General features: G+C 38.5%; 1 protein-coding gene across 2 annotated transcripts in view; it reads left to right on the forward strand.

Moving 5' to 3' along the window:
- The window catches only part of nova2 (NOVA alternative splicing regulator 2), a 47,751-nt gene extending 27,414 nt beyond the window's left edge, over positions 1-20,337 (forward strand). For both annotated transcript variants that reach the window (XM_056756343.1, XM_056756344.1), the window contains one exon: positions 7,630-20,337. In XM_056756343.1, coding sequence (XP_056612321.1) covers positions 7,630-8,643 — 1,014 coding nt within the window. In that variant the 3' untranslated portion in view covers positions 8,644-20,337. The remainder of the gene's footprint in view (positions 1-7,629) is intronic.
- The last annotated feature ends 1,626 nt before the right edge of the window (positions 20,338-21,963 follow it).

Raw genomic sequence — 21,963 nt, forward strand, 5'->3', positions numbered from 1 at the left:
CTCTGTGAAGACAGGGCCGTAACCTGAATTCCTGGAACATAAGTCCGAGACGTTCACCCCTGCAGAGTCGCCGACCTAATTATCTATGCATGTAATTATGGGTCTTATTAACGCCGCAACACATCTCACTTCAGTCCACACTATTGTCCCTGCTAGAACAACACCACTGCGAGTTCTTTCTGCATTCTGCAGCAGTGTGTACTTTGGCGATCAATATTATGTACGGTGATGCGGAAAGATTTGAGAGTGGAGTTTTTTTTATAGTGATATACAATTAATAATCTAAAATCTAAACATACATTCACTACAATCCAACATGGTGGGGTCATATGATTTCGCCTTATATGTCACCACATGTGCAGCTGTTGTGCAATGTATCTCATTGCAGTACACATCAGGGAACAGGCAGAGAGTAAGATTTTGAGTAATATTACGCAGCAGCTGCCGATTTCGGGTACGACAACCGCTGAGCCTGTAACTCGGAACGGGAGCATTGCTAACGCCTAACTTAATCCAAGATCTGCTCCTCCACGCCCACCCACAACACAACACAGGAAAGCTGATCATCTGTATGGCTCATTGTTTCAGACAGTGTTTTACCGTACCTGAATTTTTAGGTGCCAGCCTGCCATGGCTTCCTTTAGTCAGCACGAGTTTCCTCTGAACTTTTCCTCTGCGCAGCACTGCCTGCTTCCCATATCCTGTTTTTCCCCATCCACACAGGAAATGACCTGTTAATGCACAGAAGGGCAAGAGTCTCTTATTTTGTCTATAGGCGTGCACAGGAATATACTGTTTGTTTGCGTTTTTGTGACTGAGGGATGCAGTTGTATGTGAGCAAACAAAGCACTTCATTGAATAACAATTTTTATGTAATTTATCCAACTGAAAATCTATAGGCATGCTGCACTGGCAATAAAGATTAAAGACAGCTTTCATTCAAAATTACATCAGCTATAAAACAACACGTTACTTTGCGTTTTTTTTAGATGGTTTATTTGGACACACAATCCTGGCCTGAAGTTAACTTCCGGTCTGTGTTTAGCTATAATGTATTTTTTTTAAAAATATTTTATTTATATTAATATTAATATTTGATTGTATGAAATTAATGAAAACTATTCAATAGTTATTGATTCCTACAGGAAGTTACGTTTGGGCCACATAACATGTTTATGCTGTTGCTGGTGAAACCTTCTAGGAAAATATTAAACCAATTTTTGTAATCATTTACTCACCCTATTGTCATTTCACACCTGTATGATTTTCTTCCTCTAAATGCAAAGCAGATATTTTGAAGAAAATTGGTAACCATGCCGGCACCCATTCACTTTTATTGTATGGACACAAAACCGATGTAAGTGAATGGGTGCCAGTTATCAACATTCTTTATTCATATTTGGGTGAACTGTCACTTAAAAGTTTATGATTATCTACACTCTTTAAAAAAGGTGCCACAAAAAGTTATTTCCACTGATGCCATTGAGAACATAAAGGTTTTTACTTTTTATGGTCTAAAGAACCTTTTTGTTTAGAAAGTTAAAGGTATGGATTTGTTGATCCATAAATGGTTCTATGGCATAGTGTAGCATCTTTTTATAAGTGTAGATTAATCACTGCAACATTATAAACGGCTCATCATGCCTTGCTTATGACTTTAAAAAGTGGAACAATTTCCCTCTAATCTCTATTCTTCAGCATCAAAAAGAACAGAATGATTTTCTCTATGCATGGCTGGTCTTTCCTGTAATAACCCACAGCTTCACTTCTATTATATTGATGAGTGAGATTGCCTTAAGTGGCTGCGCTGTTTCAAACCAACCTTTCCCTTCACGACACCACCAAACCCAGCCTATTTAATTATCCTGCATGGTGAATCTAATAAAAGTTCTCACTGGAGCACTACACACACGCACACAAAAACAGCCAAGCGAAACACTACTGTGTGTTCCCTGCTTGTCTTCTAAATTAAAAGTGACATCAGGAAAATTGCTATAACGTCTGAAATTGGAAAAAAAATCCCTCAAAAGCCCCCTTCCCGCCCCTCACTTCTCCCAGGAGAGACGGCGATTGGCTAAACTATTTTATGCCTTTTTTAACCTTCAAATCCATCAGCCGGCCAGAAAAGGTCACTGTCTCTCTACGGAGTATCGATCTCATTTCCAGAGGATCCAATGGAGACGATACTTACACCACATTGGTTGTTGTACAAGGAAGTACATGTTTTAATCCCAAGCTTTAATCTCTTTCGGGAGAAAGAAAGGACAGATACAGTTTGTGTTGTGTGTGTCTTTAGTATTTGTACAGTGACAATTTTGTTGGTTGTTTTGTTTATACAGTCTTATGACATATTGCTGGACCGAAAAATTTGGTTTGTCTTTTTCTGCGCACCTTTGTGTCTATCAGCGTTCGCTGTTTATATCATTTTCACTTTTTGAAACATCAAGCCAAGAAATATCCAATGGATGATACAAGAGGATATTAATAAATCAGAATGTTGAGCATTATTATCAGGGATTATACTGGGCATTTCAGAAGAATTGACATGTCTATATCAAGTCTCACAGTCTGTGTCGATCCTTAAAGCAAGTTGTCCCATTGATATTGGACTCTTGTGATCTCATGTTGTGTTTGTGCGACGGGGATGTACTCTATCCAAAGCTCGTACATCTCTAATCCCGAGCCAAACCCCTGGGGATACGAGTTGTAACATTATTTGATGGATGCGGGACTCGAGCTGTCTAAAATGGCATAGAAATCAATAATAAATCAGGTCTTTATGAAATATGCATTTGTAAGGCGCATACTTTATTTAGTGTTGCTCTGTGTTTGGGTTCTGAAGAGATCTGTGATGTCAAGGCTAGCAGTTCAAGGCTTGGGTTGTTCAGATCGTACGTGAAGATCTGGGGATCTAAGACTGTCAGTTTATTGCGTCATCTTTTTGGGGGGTTGTTGATGTACTGGGTTGATTTAATTTGATAAAAAATATATATAAAGAAATGTTTGAAAAATTATTTAATTATGCTGCCTGACTGTGGGGCGGTTGAAATCCTAATGGGATTTTCTTCATAGAGAAGCAATTCAAATTTGAAGTCTGCAGTCACAAGGTCTTGAAACGTTTTTTAAGTTAAACTGTGTGGTGTAGCGTGACACGTTCACTTTAAACAGTCCAAAGGGATACATCCACATGTGCACAAAGATCAACATTTCAAAAAATAGCACAAACGTCAACCCGGGACAACTTTCCAAAATGGATTGCTAAAGACCGTGGTGGGCTTTTGTTCGTGAAATGGGTTAAAATATTTTCTTCTAATAGCAGATTTTATTGTTTTATTCAATGCTGTTCTCACCTGCCACAACAATGCTTTACATGTGTTGTCATTGTCATTTTTCATTTGAGGTATTTTCTAAGCAGATATACAGTAGTGTGATATACATATTCACGTTTTTAGTTATAATGAAATGTCAGATAGATTTTATAATGTGAGAATATTTCCTCCAGATTGATGATTTTGGATATTTTTTTATACCACTAAATGATATATGAGTTTGATATGAGATTCCAATGACAGAATGTTTATGTCACTTTATGACTACGCGGCACATACACCGTAAGGTGGTCTGGCTATTAGGAAGACCCTATTTTTGAAATGCCATGCGCTCGGTCATTACAGGACAGACTATTTTTGGGTGCGTCACCACTTGTGACTTGAGCTGAGGGTTAAGACTATTGTTTTTGGAGAGAAAATGTTATAATTCTTACTGTCATAAATTCATTTAATAATTGATTTGTTTGGAACAATTTTTGTTTGCACCATTTGTTGCTGTTTTACTATTAAGTAAAAAAAATCAGTTTGGTTGTGCATCATCATGTGACAGGGTGAAAAAATTAATTTTTGTAAGGTTTTTCACTCTCCTCAAGCAGTGTAAACTAAGTCCCTCACACGTTACATCTTGCTCCAGCGCTCCAAATAAAAAAAGGCAGCGATGAAAATCAGCAGCAGTCCGAATGGCTTTTCTGCTTCCTGCGTTTGAGTCTGCCAGAAGGAATTACACAGGGTGAGAATTGAGACTTCCTCAGCTGCGACCTCTCACATAGGGCCTTGCAAGCAAACAGCAACCTCTCACAACAGTCACAAGACCAAGGTGATGAGGAGGAGGAGGACCGGCCGTTATTTTTAACTCGTGTGTAGCTTTTTACTTTATTGGTGCCAGCAGCAAGAGCACACGGGCACAGGCAGATGCTGTGTAGAGATGTGCGACTAAGCCCGGGATCAGGAGACAGGCGATTAACCCAAAGGCAAGCGCTTAAGACTTCAAAGTGCAAACAGCTACGGCTCTAGAGTCAGGCACTGTTTCGGGGACAGGGGCGGGGAGGGTTGTAACAGTTGCTCTGTGCCCAGGCCTTATGGGATGCGCCAGGGGTCATTGTTCAAGACCTTTGCCACTGGTTGGAATAGCGACCTTGTTTTTTCCCTCCGTTTCGAGTACATAAAAATTTGAACAATATTCTGTGTTCAGTCTGAGTGCAGACAGATTTGCTGCTACGAAGACTCAGGGGGTCCCATCTGCCTGTTCAGCAAAACCCACACAAATAGAAAATATATCCTTATATTCATTTGTGCAAGCTGCTTATTATTATAGTTTTTTTAACTTAATAAAAGGAAGTTATACGGTCTACATAGAGAATGCATACAGCACACATGTCCTTCACGGCTGACCAGTCTTTCATTGCCCATTACCCACAACCCCCTGCAGCATCCTCCCGACAATTCATCAAAGACTTTGAGTCCCAGAGAACTGGTGGCGCAGCAGCAGACGTCTCACGCTCTCTGTCTCCTTCGCACACTTATTTCACTGCCTCATCCTCCCTCTTTCATTCACTCTTATAGATGGAGTGCAGAGACATCCACCTACTCTAGCTCAGCACTTGGATGCATTCAGTGAAATGAGTCTGCATATATTTCGACTTCGTTCGATTTTGACCCAAGAGTCTCAGTTTTATCAGCACTTCTAAAGGCAAATACGATCGTCAAAGATTAAAGTGTCATAAAGAACAAGACCGAAGAAAAATAAGATGATGCTAATAGTAGTTTTATATTAAGAAATATCTTACAAATAAATATAATATAATGTATAATTATAATATATTGGATATAATTTCTGTTTTTGTTAAGATTCTATTATCAATTTCACAGTGTGAGTATTTAGTGTAAATGTAAAACAACATTGAACATGTACAAGACCACGTTTAACCACTACGACAAAAATTATGCATGCTGGGCCAATTATTTTGTTTGTTTAAAATGGTTTACTTTAAAAAAAAGGTGCAAAATTTTGCATAAAAATGACCAATACTTGGTCACAATACAATACTCTTATTACAGTTTATTTTGTAATACATATTTGATTGTAGTTATTATAATTTTATGGTTAATTTATATTTTATTTTATGTCTTTTATTTATTTCATATTTAATGTATATTACATTTAAATATGATTTTATTTATTTATATAATAATATACAAATGGGAGATGGCATACATTAGGGTGTGGACTTTCCATTTTTATTTTAAATTCATTGATATTTTTACAGTGTTTTAATCATATTTTTTTTCTGTACTTTATCCAACACGATTAATTACTCAAAATGTTCCACTCTTCTGTTAATTCCAGCAAGGTAACAAGTTTTATATTCTATATGGTTTTTCATTTCTATGCTAACAGAGTTGAGCTGAATGAGTGTTGGAGCTACAGTAGCAAGGCTAAACAGCTTTTGTGAAGAAATATTTGTGGGCAGCAAGCTACATCCTTGAGGGATAGAAAGAAAAGAACGTAACACCTTACAAAAGAATCAAACGAAAGGCTGAGCTGTTCAAAACCCCCAACCTCTCGCTCTGCTTTTCTCTGCTCGCTTTCGCTTTGTTCGTATACAACCGTACAAACACGCACCCCCACAGACACACATCCTCCTTCACTGCACACACACATCTACCCACTCCTCTTGGCTACACTGTTTTCATCTCTCTATCTGTCAATTTTAATTGTAGAAATATATAGAATTTGCAATTGTCAAAATGCTAGTGGAAGGCTGGAGCTTTTTCCTCATAAAGAATAATTAACTGTCAAACCACAATTTATGTGTAGCTTTCTTACAAAGCTCAGATTTATCTGACAATGATCATAGAGATCAATCGCTAATTGTCGACTCATTAATGAGTGAACATTTCAAGTAAGACGAATGAAACTAATCTGATCTTTATCTCTTCAGAAGCAGCCCATCCTTAAACAGTGCTTTGTATGTGTTTGTAGACGTGCGGTATAATAACTAAATGGTGGATTTAAGTGAATGGTTGAGAACATATAAGAAGGGGGGTGGGAGGGTGGTTGCTTGGTTGCTATGCATCATTCCGACTCCCTTTCAGTCCCCTTTGAATGCTGGAGTTGAGTTTCCATGGAAACACTGACCCCTGGGAGTCGATGCTTTTCAGGAGGAGCCTATTTTACCTAGTGATTCACAGCTCAGAAAGTACAAGAACAAAACACACAAACATCTTTATATTTTTTGTGTAATGTAAATGTTAAGCGCTGTAGTATATTTCTCTTAACAACATACAATGTTGTTTTTAATATTATTAATAATTTTGTTATTATTATATTGCATGTTTTTGTTTGCTTTGTCTACATTGTTGTCTAAAATGTACTCTTTTTGCTGTGTCTATGTTTGTTCCAAAATAATAGTAACTTTTCTTACAGTATGTATTTAGCTAAACTGAATTCGATTGTTGGTTTCATTGCTTCAACATATATTTCACCCCAAAATTCAGAAAATTAAGTTACCATTTACCTCCTGTCATTTCAAGCATGTATGACTTCCTTCTTCGGAACACACAAAAAAATATAATTTGGAGAACCAAACCGACTTTTGTGTTTTTGTCAATACAATAGAAGTAAAACATTGCAACAGCTCAAACATATACTTTGCTTTAAACATACACTAATTTAAATATAAAATCGTGATGTTGACAAAAGTTAAAGAAAGCCTGGGTGAATAAATGTGGGCGAAATCTTTAAGAGTGCTTTTAGCAACATTTTAACAAGATCAGTGTGTTCTTGTGTGTGAAGCTTTGGTCAAAAGTACCAGCGTGAGTCACTGTATTTCAGAGAGCGAGTCTTTCTGACTTAGGGATAAAACTATGGTAACCACTGTTTACTCTTTTCCCTCTTTCAAAAGGATATTGTTTTTTTTCACAGACATTGTCCGAAAGTTACTCACTGAGAACACTGTGTAGCTGTTGCACCAGATTAAATTACCAGATTAAACTCATTTTTCATGTTGAAGCTCAAGTGGAATTATGCGTTAATGAGACGGAAATTTAAAAGTAATTACCTTAAAGTCTGAAAGCTATGAGAGTCTTGAAAACATTTGGTTGATACAATTGTAAATTTGTTTTTGTTTAAAGCAAGCACTCACAGGCTTCCAAGTGCCTGAAAGCACTCGTTCTACTTTTAAATCCTAAAAACGGAGAAATGTCTCTTGCTAAACTAGCATGAGTAATGGAACGGGTGGTTTACAATGACTCATTAACCGATGCCTGAATTGAGCTTCTCTGTTTATGTTCTCTTTAGGCCAAGCTTATAGTGCCCAACAGCACGGCAGGACTGATCATCGGCAAAGGCGGGGCCACGGTGAAAGCTGTCATGGAGCAGTCTGGTGCCTGGGTGCAGCTCTCGCAGAAACCAGAAGGCATCAACCTGCAGGAGCGCGTGGTCACCATCAGCGGGGAACCTGAGCAGAACCGGAAAGCCGTGGAGATCATTGTGCAGAAGATCCAGGAAGACCCACAGAGCAGCAGCTGTCTCAACATCAGTTACTCCAACATCTCCGGCCCAGTGGCCAACTCCAACCCCACCGGTTCCCCCTACGCCAATTCGGCAGAGGTGATGCCGTCCGCTGCCGCAGCGGCCGCGGCCACAGCCTCCAGTCTCCTGGGTCAGGCGAGTCTGGCAGGAGTGGGCGCTTTCCCCACCACTATGTCCAGCTTCTCAGGGAACGACCTGCTGACTATCACGTCCGCACTGAACACGTTAGCCAGCTATGGATACAATACCAATTCCCTGGGTCTGGGGCTCAACCCTGCGGCTGCCTCAGGAGTCCTCGCTGCTGTGGCTGCTAGCGCTAACCCCGCTGCAGCTGCAGCCGCCAACCTGCTAGCCTCCTACGCCAACGATGCGTCCACCAGTGTCGGCCATCCGGCCAGTTTGGGAGGCTTCACGTTAGGATCGCTAGCCGCTGGAGCCACCAACGGCTATCTGAGCGCTGCTTCCCCACTGGTAGCAAGTTCTCTATTGGCCACTGAGAAGCTAAATGAAGGGGCCAAAGATGTGGTGGAGATTGCCGTGCCAGAGAACTTGGTGGGTGCCATTTTGGGGAAGGGAGGCAAAACGCTTGTGGAGTACCAAGAACTGACAGGAGCCCGCATTCAGATCTCCAAAAAGGGAGAATTCGTTCCCGGCACCAGAAACCGTAAAGTTACCATTACCGGATCGCCAGCCGCAACACAGGCAGCCCAATATCTTATCAGCCAGCGAATTACGTACGAGCAGGGTGTGAGGGCCACCAATCCGCAGAAGGTGGGCTAAATACAGGGAGTATGAAAAAGGAGAGAAAGAGTGGGGGATGGGGAAGATACAGAGGAAGAGATGGAGGGCACGTATAATGAAGAAAATCAACCACATGATATGTGGAAATCTCAGTATTAAAAAAGATGAAAAATCAAGAAAAAATGTGTAAAATGTAAATATGGGGTTATTTCTTAAGTTTTGATCTTTTGGGATTTTTATTTGTAGATTTTTGTTTTGTTTTGTTTTATTTTTGTGCATTTTTCTGGACAGCAGTGAATGGCATTTCAACCTGGCATGCTGCCGCGCTGCAGTTCCCAGCAGGTGGGCAAGGGCAATCGGAGGTCCAAACACCCTGGAATCAGCCCTTTCCCCACCCCCATCCCCTCCTAGCTGACAGATTTTGTTCTTTACTTTTTAGCCCTTAGATTAATTCTCTAACCCTTTCACCCATGCCCCCTTTTCAAGAGGGTCTGGGACCGAAAACACCCAACCCCTCCCCAATTCTGTGACACCCCATATCCCCCCTTGCCCCAGCCCCCCAATTCCAGCCAGCCCACCCCTGCCTCTGAAGATGGGGCAGGATAGGGAAGGGGATGTGAGGCTGCTACAGGGTCTCTCAGCGTCACTAGACATTGACCTGGGGTACCAGTTTGACCAGGTGCATGCCTCGCGATGCTACTGCAGATGTTGTTAGCATAAGGAAAGCTTGTCGTTCACATTGCGGGACGTAGGCCAGGATGCAAAATGCACCTGCTTTGGTCAGAATTATTAGTACCAGAGATTGAGGCATTTTCTCAATGGGATCTGAATTCTGGTGTTTATACAAATACTATTATCATTCTTCTTACTACTACTATTATTATCATCAACATCATCGTTATTTATTAATATGATTTCACCCATAAGGACTGAGGTATCTTCTTTTTTGTTTTTCTTAATCTGTGAATTCAGGTTGACATGAATGTAAAGACAATATTTTGGATTTAGTTTTTTATTTAAGTAGATTGACTCGTGTGTCCATGTAATATATGTCTTATTTAACGTCCAATGATAACCGCACCGTAGAGAGAAAAAGGGGCAGATGTGCTGTACAGTCATATCAATACAGTTAAAAAAACCTCACACGGCCAAACACACACACTCAGCAGATGTTTGCCACATAAAGTGCTGAAAATGCAACTAAATGGCAGACTTGAAATCACAACGGGACTAGACAATTTATTTACAAATCTAGTGAATGAGAATGTAGGTCTTTGCACAAGTCCAAGGGAGTTATCAAAATATTATAAAAATAACGAAATATCGAATTAAAAAGAAATGTTCCTTCGCAAAAAAGACTCCCCCCTCCTGTTTAGATCTGCAGTGCTAAAGCCATTGTGCACTTAGAGCCGCTGCAGTGAAATGCACACATTTTCTGTTCAGAAAATTTGCATAGACATCAAATAATTTATGAACTCATACTACTGAACAACCACAGCCACGAACAAATTCATGCTCTGATCAGCACAGGCTAGTTAGTAACATGGCCTGCCCTGGAAATCCTCAGTTTTGTTGAAGCACCAGGTTGGCTGCTCTATTGTGGCTGATATAAATTGCCAGTGAATCTTTGACTGTGTAATGTTTACCATATATTTTCATATTAGAGGATCTCTTTCAGTATGTTCTTACAAACTGAACGGACGGCCCATGTATACAACTTCCTGTGCAGGTTAGAACTACCCATATGCGATGTATGTGCTGCTAAGATCCTTTTTCGTTTTTTTTTATCGGAGTACACTGAATTTTGTCTTAATGCACTGTGAAGTGTGGAGGCCATGATGGTAGGCCAAAAAGTCAGGGTTCTGTATTGTTAATGCATTGATGTATCATTGAATGTACTCATGCGGAGCTATTTAAACCAACGTCCATGGAGTCAATCCATCGTTCATCGTAGGGTAGAAGGGATCAGAGAATCAGGACTGAATGATTTGTTAGGCGGCGGTCAGAGTTTTTGGCATCAATCTGCAGTATCCAATTATTCGTTTTCAAGATGTGCACAAAGTTACGATCAAATCCCAATAACTAACCCCAAGCTGCGGCTATATATTGTGAAGGGGCAGAGGATGGTATATTCTCTAATTTCTTGTCCTCCGAAAAGGCTAATACAAAAAGATATATTTATTCATTTCTCTGTCTTTTTTAACACATCAAGGGTGTTTTGTAATTTTCTAAATGCATACATTAGAACAGAGAGAACTTCCAAACAGATTGGATGGCGTACAGGCATACAGAATTAGACAGCGCTGTGCTGTCTCTCCCCCGACTAAAGTTATGATTCTTTCCTCTCCTTTTGCTATTGGAGTACCAAGGAGAGTAAATCTGAACCAATTGGTAAGGAGGCTTCTTTATTATCATCAACAAAAACCATCACCTCCCCTCACCTCTTCTCAACCCCTTTTTACCTCCGTGCACTCCCATTCTGAAACACATCAACCCAGAGAACCCTCTCTGTCACATCTCTCCATGGGTGGCGATGTCTGGTGTAACAGTGCATGTGTGCTTGCCCTTTCACGTGACAATGACGATACAAAAGGGAAGATGTTTCTATAGAGTAGAAAAAAGAGGCTTGCACTCGGTCACAGTCAACCACATCACACCTGAGTTTGTCACATCTGGGCCGCTTTTTAAAAAGGGAATTTGCACAAAGCCACCAATGTGTTTGTATGGTGAGTGTGTGTGTGTATAGCAAGCTCGCAATCATAAGTTCGGATAGAAGTGTCCAGATGGAACTATTAGCAGTTGTGCCCTAAGTGGGGATGTCTAACAAGCGAAGTAAAGAAAAGATTGTGTTGTGAAACAACAATGACTCCAGGTACTAAGGAAGCTAGTTGCCCATTTATGAGATAATGTTTTCCAAATAAAGGCACATCGTAGTTAGACACCGTATTTTTAAGGGAGAGCTAAAAAGATCAAGATGGCAATTGAGCGCCTCCGCATTTTAGAGTGCATCTGTGCATTCGTTTTTTCCCATGATGCAGTACTTTATCAGATACTTCGGAGCATGTGGAAGCAGTTAGGTTTCAGTCTCATTAGATCCCCCAGATACGCATATAGACACACACAAACAAACACTGACAACGTTTTTTTTTACTATTTCAATTGATTAACACAAAAAGCAAGATATTACTGTGACAATTCAATGTGAAAACAAAAAAAAGGTGCCAACGAAGTGTCAAGGAGCAGCTTTCTGTTTTTATTTTTAGAGGGTTTTGTATTCAGTACTGAAAGTACATATGGGGGGTGTCTGTTTTTTTATTTGTTCGTAACTGGGAAAATAGATCAAATGTGAGTACTGAAAGCAATATACGTAGTAGCATGTCGTCACGTCTTGTCCTTTTGTTCTATCTGTGTAGGAGCTTTGGATTTACTTAGATGTTGAGTAGATTTGCATATACAATTTTTTAAGTTGTGAAGATGCTGCTATTGAATAAGTGATGTACTAAAATTTAAGATGAAAAACATATCTTGTCAGTCATTTAGCAGGATTGGTAGTTATATGAGGTGTAATGCTACATTGATAATGAAATTGCTATATCACTGGATTAAATAAACCTGTGCCAAAATAGACCTTTACAGATTTAAATGTGATTTAAACATCATTAGTTAAGAGCAGACATACTTTTGTAATGAAAAAATGTGAAAGTGCCAAACAAGTTACGATAGAACTAATGGGGGATAAAAGTGACTAGCAAAAGCAAAACATAGAAATTTAGCACTGTAAGAGTTTTCTGCCCCCTTAATAACTAGTGTTTATGTGAAAAAATAGGGAGGGATTTATCAGTTAGGCCAAACAAAAGCAGGGTGCCATGTGGCCATTAACAAACATCCCTGGGGCTAGAAGACTGCCGAGTTAGCTTAGCATGGTTAAAGTTTTATAAGTTATCAGCATTCTTAAGTCAGCCTTTTATAGTTCTGAAAATGTATTTTGTGAAGATAGATGTTATCTTTTTTGCACGTTGATATTGCATGCTACCAAGTGAAGCGTGGATTTAAATACTGAGGACACACACACAAAAAATCATACAAAAAGAAAAAAAAAACAATTAGGCAATGTGCATTCATTTTTAAGAAATCTTTGCATGGTAATAACAGTTAGAGCTATTAAATTAGCTTTTCCACGTTTTTAAGTTGTGCTAAAACCAAGCTGGGAGATTTTGTTGTCCATTAAAACTATAGGCCACAGCAACCAACATCTTTCAAAATCATTATCATATTCAGCGTCATATTTAGAGCACTCATTTTGTAAACGTTATCAGCACATTGTGATATTTTGGGGAAAAAAGGGAAGCTGGGATTGAAAGGTTAATTTAATCTATATTCTTGTGAACATTACAACAGTTCATGATTTTGAATGTATTCACCACTACATAAGTTTGCATATCACTATGTTGATCACATTTTTAGGGCTTGTGTTTGCTGTAAATTTTGTGTCAGTACTAACATCATTAGGCTATATTTCTGTTGTTTAGCTTGTTCGGCCATCAATGTACATGAAGCTTGATTCATCCTTGTGATAATATGCACTTTATACTTCTCTTTTATTTCACGCCACCCCAGTAAAAACAGCCCTATTTCCAAATGAGAGCAATGCTGTGACACTGCTTAACCACTTGAATCCTTTACCTCATACTGTATCTCCACCAATAAAGAAACAGCAGAACTATTAAGTGGGCAGATTATCGAAGCTGACCAAAATGGCAGAATAGTTTTTGAGCTGCAAAATTTGGAAATGTTGCTATTTTGATAATGTTTTGTTTTTGATACAAGGTGCAAAAAGGCATGTCTGATATCATAAATGTTTTTTTTAGGGCCATGCTGAGACTGTGCTTAGTTCATGGTTGCTAAATCAGGCGTATTTTGCGCATACAGAGGATGAGTGAGCTCTGTTGCTCAGTTGGAATAAGGGATTTTTGTGTTTTGCATTGAGCAGTTTTGTGTGTGTATGACATGCTGTGCAACTCATGTCAGTGTACCCACACAAGCAAGGCTTATATTTTCTTTCCCAGGTTACTGGATTTAGCTTTGTCACATGCCGTCAAGTCAAGATAAATGCAAACTTATGGTTTTGCTGATGTTGAGAAGGTCATTGCTTTTATGTGGGCACATGGCTAGAGCTTGTTGCTCTTCCAAAACCCCACACACTCCCAGTCCAACCCCACCCCAACCTCGCCTTGGGTCCCCCACCATCAGAAAATAAAAACCCGGGGTCACTCTTGAGCTTGTACCCATTGAAGCACCAGCAATGTTAGAATACATTTGTCATATCACTGTTTTGTTCTCTCTTTTTTATTTTCCTGTTTTTATTTGTATGACACTCTAACCTAGACCAAGTTATAACAAATGTCATTCACATGTATCCTGTTTACTCTCCCTTTTTCTCCCTTTTGCACTTTTCACTGCTCCCCTTTTTTTCCAACCACTCCCCACTCTTCTGCCGACCTCCCCCTCACACCCTCCCAGACTTTCTCCTGAGTGCCAAACAAAAACAGTACCATTCCAAACTTTTTGAGTTCTCTTGTATGTCGGACATCCATCGGAAGCACCCATGAAGCCAGCATGTTTCTCCATAACATGATGTCAGTCATGACGCCTCAACATTACCCAAAAAGCAAGCAGTAAAAGCGAGACCTGGATTAACACGGTAAAAAGGCTGGCTACCTCTCATAAACTGCTTTTCCTAATTCTCTGTCATCTCTTCAACCTCCAGGACATCACTGATTATGTGCCATATTGTTGGGGGGGCGCTGTCACTCTCCTCACCCGTCAAGTCTCTCCATTTGATTTTTCGATGGAAATCATTAAACGCAAACAAAGAAAAATCCATGTTAATGGCAGGTTTTTTTCTTTAACATAAACATGCTCAAAAAAAAGCTGAGGAGTGTAAACGTCAGCTGTGCAGCCATCTTCTGTCTTCTGAACTTTGAACTTCTCACCCCTCATGAACTTTATTGACCTTCTTCCTACCCTTCTATGTTCATCAACTGTTTGGACTTAAAATCTCCATTCCATCTCCAAACCTTTTTGAGACTGTGCAATTCTAGTTGAGATGATTGGATTTCTTTCTTTTTTAAGACATCATTGGGGACGATTCTCAGAGATACAAAAAATAAAAACGAACAAACAAACAAAAAATATTAATAAGATCCAAACTGTTTCTCCACAATTTCATTATTTTTTCTCATTGTAAATATTTGTCAGATTTTGTTGAACTGTAACCAGAAACGTGTTCAACGTAAAGGGGCTGGCAGCATAAAATCGGTTTTGTGGAGTGCTCATAGGAGCCAGTGATGGAGAATCTAAAGTACAGATGGTTTCATTTTGGTCTGCCGAACTTAAGCAGCTCCTATTAGAAGCAAAAAAAAGAAATGACCACTTTGGTTAAGGGAAGATGACAAGGTGGAACAGTGCATTTCTAGAAATGGGTGTCAATGCAACATGATTTGATTTTACATTTTAGACGAGACTTAGAAACAAGTACTGTGCTCCATGTAACATGTACACTTGATTATTGAATATTGGGTAAAGATCCATCACTGAGCCACAAACACAATTCTGCGATTGTCAGGTGATCAAAGTGCTAAGCTGCCAGTAATGTTCTTTAACACTAGTTCGTTCACATCCAACCATTTACGCCCCTCAAAATGCATAATCACTACTAACCATTAAGGTAGTCAAGTAGAATAGGTTTCATACTTGAATTGATGGTAGATGCTAATCTCATTGTACATATCAGATATGTCGAGTGTAAATTGTGATAAGTGTTGATTAGATGTCTTGATCATTGCATCTGTTCATGAGATCATAGATGAAAATGTTTCTTTTGATTAAGAAAGCTCGATCATTCTCATACGTCTCAACCATGCTTTGAGCTCCACATCTAATGTTTCTATGCTGCCAGCTTTATTTTCTGATAACCCTTCATGAGCTTATTTATTTTAAAACTACTATACACTATTAATAAATGGCATCAAGAACTAGAAAAAGGGAATGACTGGAAAGATGAATTACTGTTTTGTTTTTAGTATTTTAGTGGTTTCTTTTAACATCATCCATTAACTGACTTAAAAAGTATTAAATATTTAATGTAACTGTAGCATTGTGTTTGTAAAAAATAGTGAGTTGTGTTTCTTGACTTGTGGATTACCAGTGAAGTCAGCGATTTAGTGCTAATATCTATTAAGTCGTTTTTTCTTTTTTATTTAAGGGTTATTATTTTCCGACAGCAACAGCAGTCATTATAAATGTTCATTTTACCATCACCTGTCTTCTGTTGTCTTATTCTTCACCTCCCACTACACTCAGTTTCATCAAATAACACATTGCAAGTTCGTGCCTGAAATCATGTGCTCGGTTAGGGGGAGGGGCCATGCTGCGTGAGTGATGCGTGTGATGCGAACGAATGCGACTGCTGAAAGAAGCTTGGGGGGGTGGGTGTTATGTCTTCTGTCCACCAAAGCTAAAACCTGTTGGGTTTCCATTTACCAATGAAACCTGCTGATGTTATAGCTCAATCCCATCATGTAAGCCTAGTTGATTTTGATCGTCCATAACTACCTCCCGTTTCCCAACCACTTTCACTACTACCTCCCCTCCCCTTACGAGCCATTCCCTCGCCACGCACCCCCACACCATTTGATGTGCTTCATGATAACATACTACTCGACCAGACCAACATTAACTCTGTCCTCATAACTGCAGAGGAGGCGGCTGCCAGTCAACTCACCCTTCGCTCATGATTCGCCACCATCCCTTACCGGCTGCCGGGGCCACACCCAACTCAAAATATTCATCATTTTTTTAAACTGTAAAAAGAATAAAATACATTCAAGTGACTCTCAGGGTGTTTACGTAATCTACCTTATTCTGTGAATTCACAGAGCCGTGATCCAGCTGTCCGTCAAGCTATTTGAGAAGCCCAAAGACAATATACCATGTATTGCTTATCAAGTCTTCGAAAAAAACAAAGAATGATATGCACCCAATTAAAGAAGCAAAATGCTGTAATGTTTACAACCTTAATGAGACCAACGCTGTTGAAATAATGTGTAGGAGTTTAAAGACAATTCTTCAATAATAGGTTATTTAAAACAGAGTTCATTTTTAATGATAATTTCTATGTGACATGAGGTTATGTGTTAATGAGGCATTTTTGAAACATTGCATGTTACTATTTTTTGCAATGACTTACATTTTTTAAATGTCAGAATGGCTGGTACCGTGTTACACTAAAGCTACATTTAGTTGCTAATAATAAAATACATTGATGTCAGTGTTCATCTCGCGTATCTAAAGGTACCGGACTTCAGTCCGCAAAAAAATGTGATTGAATTACTGTATAGAATTTGTTCATATTTGTACATGGTGACAGTGAAAATAAAGGATGTACTGGAGGAATCAGGGAGAAATTGGTAGAGTTTGAAGGGCCAGGGGGTCACCCACAACACGGACTTTTATTCACAAGGGCAAGTCAGTCAAACACAACACAGACAGAGCTCAGCCTGTGACTTTAACAGCACAAGAGGTAAGTTACATTGAAGAAAAAAAGTATTTTTAATATGTGCAATGTTAAATTAACATGAATTTGGGATTTTTAATGACATCATACATTAATTTATATAAATATGATTATGGTTTAAGAAACTGATGAAATTCTATTTCATAGGCAGAAATAAGACAATCCAATGGCGATTTAACTCTAACTGAACTGGTCTCAACATATCGACAAGAAAATTGGCAGCAAGAAACATGATTTCACATTTTTAACAGAGGATCAATGACAAAAAGATGAAAGACTGCAGAAAATATTTGTACCGGTGTCACGCTTGTGACTGATATGAATATGCAGTGTGTGTGATGTAACAAAATGTAATATGCCATTACATGCTTGAATAGAGCACGGCAACCAGTCGTTTTACACCAGTTTGGAAGACTCAAAATGATTTCAGTAACATCAAGAGGTCTTTCTCTTGATCATTGTCATCCACCCACTTTCTCTGTGCACTAATTCATCCAACCTGCAAAAACCACCTTCACGTTCACAACATCAGCTAAAAGCACTGTGAAGAATACCATAACAGCCATTGGTCAATGGGCTAGACCCGTATTACGCTTCATTGATCTAAGATGAATTCTCCAGGGAAATTAACATTCACATGGTTTTTAACCTGCCTCACCAAACCCACCATAAAGAAGTATCTCCAGTGTTCAGAAAATCATCTATTTAATGGTCTTTTTATGATTGCATATTAAAAGGTAGACTCACTGAACTAGCCAGCGATTCTAATAAGATACATTGCAAAACTTTGGTTTTGAGAATTTGTAGACGTCCTAAACAAATATGTCGAGTCGTTCCGATAAAAATAAAAATCAACACCACCCCAAAATGAGGATTTCACAATGGCTGTAATTCTGTGATATCTTCATCAGGCCCAATGCTTCCTTTAAGACATGAATAATTAGACCTCTTGACAAGAGTAATCTCTATCCATCTCCACTGGGATTGGTGGGCTTGTGTAGCTGGGGAAAGTTGGAGCTCTATCATTTCAAATGTATCTAATCTCGCTAATTGTGCACCTTTATAAGCCTCGGGCCACAATTGATTTTTTCCCTCCCCTGCACAGCTCCTACCCCTCGCATCAGTTCTCATCCAAGACCCTGCAGACTTTCCCTCCTTTCAGCCCAGCTGTTCCAGAAAGCAAGCCTAACTGTTTCGGCCTGCCTCTCCTCAGAGGGGGTGTAAAAGGAGCGAGAGTGTGCAAGAAGCAGACAAGAATATGCTCTCAGCCCTCATAAATCCCTAGAGTTGGAAAGCAGACCTATGGAACATGTGCAAAGATCTCCAGTCCTTCGTCCAACACTTATTTAGGGAGAACACACAGTACTCTGTTCGGATCAGCTTGGGCTACAAGTTAGGACTTATTAGATATATTATCCCCAGAAGTATTTGGACACTTAAGTCACTGGAAAGGCATTGCATTAGATACAACTTTTCTTAGAAATTTGTTTATTTCTTAGCCTATTGATGCAAGTTCCTCTTCAGACCAAACAGTTGTCCTATAGCACAGTGACTACCACATGAACATGTTCTACTAAAACCAGACAACCTTATATACTGTATCTCCAATTAAAAATTTACGAATGTTTTTAAAATGCTTGAAAACCGTTAAAAAAGATATTTTCATATTTATTGCAGCAATATTTGTACATTTTAGGTGTTATTTAGGTGCCCAAATACTTTTTGGGGTTGTGGTATATTGTTTACGGATTTGTATGGAATCATGCTAACTATTCTATAGAAGAATAAGCTACTGTAAAATAAACCGTGTGCTGGAAAAATGAAAGATTAAAATGAACAAAACAGACACTTGTCTCTACAAATTTGCAAGAGGAAATAATTTTGCTTCGCAGTTTGCAAATCAGCTTTCAGTCTGTATCGCTGGCTCCCTCTTGTTTTCCTTGTTTAACAAATGTGCAACGTTGCTAAAGTGAACAGCATGAATTCAGCATGAAATCTGTACATGTTCTTGGGCTGACTCCTTAAAAATTGCTAGAATACAAAATCACTCAGTGTGACGCAGTCTAATCGATTTAAAGCCAGTGCATCTCTCAGCTACATAAAGGGTTGTGCTGATAAAGAAAGTAGCTGTCACATTTAAGCGAGGTAGAATGGTCCACCCGAAGAGAATAAAACAAAAGTCAGCAATCTGATCCTTAAAGCAGAAAAAATACTTGGTCCTTGTTTGCCCCACAAGTATTATTTGATACTTATTTTATACTTAAATATATATGTCTATTGGTAGTCATTGTAGAAATTTGACCTTAAAAACTGTTTTAAGACCAAACCAAATCAGTTAGTAATAAACTAATGGTGGTCTTTAAGAATATGGCCTTTAATCAGCAATAATGTGTAAAACTTTATAAGCTGTCTTTTTAAAGCTTTGATATATTTATTTGAATTTGCAGCGTTACAATGTGTCCACTGTATTCTGACAAACCAGAAACCTACAAATTTCAAAAAAATAATTGATAGGTTGAATCCCTCTTAGGTATTTATGTGTATTTTAAATTATATTTTTTCAGTTATTTGATTTATTTCTGCTCTACTGTAAGTGCAATTTTACAAGCAGACTGTAATATGCTGTACCAGGATAATGCTGTCTAAATCTACTGTGAAAAAATATGCTTCCAAGAAGATAATATTGACCTTTAAAATGATTAAATGCACTCTCTTTAGTGTTGTAAACTCTCTTAGGTGGGAATGGCTAGATTATAAAAATCCAGTCAGTTAAATTCTATTAAATCTCCATTTTATTCTATTAAATCTCTGGTTGCATCGGTCACTACGGAAACACTGAAAATAATTGTAATAATTTTGTATGCTTTTTTCTTGCTGTTGTAATATTTCTAACAAACGAAGCGGAAAAATGATCTTAGAGTTCATACATATTATAAAAATAACTTTTAACATAAGTGTTTTATGAGTATATGTACATAAGACAAAGAAAGATAAATTAAGAAAGTTGCAATGCAAAGCTGTGATTTTAAAGCACTGTAGCGTGTACAGTGATATGTTTTTATCAATTTTATGGTACATATGATATGTTCTGCATTTATGCAGTTTTTTTTCTTTATGTTCATGAGCATATGCTTTAATAAATATCTTTTTACAGTATATTTGTAAGGCCTAACCCATTCTTGAGAAGAAGCTATTTTTATTACACTGACGAACAGGAGTAAGCGTATACAAACCTCATATAGGTCAAACTTTCCATGTCTTTCTATTGTCTGTGTTTTCAATTATCCTCAGTAAGGATTCAGGATAAAGCTTGCTTCAATCTGCATTTACATTTGGAAATCTAGTTGAAAGGTCTTTCATATGTGATGCATGTTGGTGTTGTTGAACACTGCTAGGCAAATGAGCAATATAAATGCCTCTAAAATATGTCAGAGCTCGCATGCACAGCTGAAACTTCACACTACTGATGTATTCTACTGAGGGGGCCTAATTGGGTCACTGGCTGCCACAGATATGACTAGAGCACAATTAAGACAGAATATGCTCCCAAGACACAAGATAAAACAGAAAGTTACTTCTTGTATAAATTTCCCTAGACTTTCTGTGTAGGCTGACAGTGTGAGACACTCAATATACCAAAAAAAAGTAGTGTGGATGGCCTCCGGGTAAAAGATTTACATGAATAGCTAGACAGAAAATTCAAATGCCAAAATTCAAATACACATCCAAGGAAATGGGTCGATGACAAATAAGAATGTCTGAGATAATACAACGTATTGGGATTATCTTACTGCCTTTTTTGAACCTTACAATTATAACAGTTATTTTGTTATGATATTCAAATTCATCTTAAGAGAACTTTAGGTAAGCCATGTGAATGTGAAGCTGACGTCACGCCGCATGTCGCATGTTGCAGAGGCGCCGCCATCTTGGGAGGCTCATACTCCGCTCCTATAATTGTTTTGATATGTACCGTTACTTGTTTTGTTTGATATATGGAGAAATAGAAAGTGATAGAACCAGGGGCAGTTTTTAACACAGCTAAACCAACCTACCACAGTTATATTTCCTAAACAAGAAAAACAAAACACTGCATTGGACACAACATTCAACACGACTTAACAAGCTCTATAGACTGCCTATGCCAAACTTTTTTTGACACTACTAAAAATTCTTATGTTTCGTTGCAATAAAAAATATTTTAGTTATCAGCTGCAAAAACTAAGCCAAAACTATTTTAAAAACTTAAAATTAAACCAAATAAGTGTATGAAAATAGAGCCTACAGAGCAACAAATATAGCAATATTTTCTTAATCACCATAGAAACTGGTAGACCTTTGCTAATGGAGCACAATAGCCTATGTGCTTTAATGATAAACTCTTCTTTCGGACACTCAATTCTCTGGTTAACACGATTGGGGTTTAGCCATGAAACATTGAAACGCTAAAAGCTTACTAAACGTTAGTATTAAGCTTACTAACACCTAATCTAAATACCCTTAAAATGATCTTTGAACATATAGAGAATGTGAAGCCGTGTTGAATGTTGTGCCATCTTGCCATGTTAAAAAAATCCAATAGCATTACGCAGAGTCATTCAGGAAAAGCCCTTGGTTCTAACACTTTCGATTTCTCCAGATATCAAACAAAGCAAGAAACGGTACATATCAAAACAATCATATCAGTGAAGTATGATCCTCCCAAGATGGCGGCGTCACTGCAACATAGGGCGTGAGGCCAGCTTCACATTCTCTAGTCTATAGGCATACACTGTACAGTCCGA

The sequence above is a fragment of the Triplophysa dalaica genome, chromosome 9, assembly GCF_015846415.1.
Source record: "Triplophysa dalaica isolate WHDGS20190420 chromosome 9, ASM1584641v1, whole genome shotgun sequence".
Taxonomy (NCBI): Eukaryota; Metazoa; Chordata; class Actinopteri; order Cypriniformes; family Nemacheilidae; genus Triplophysa; species Triplophysa dalaica.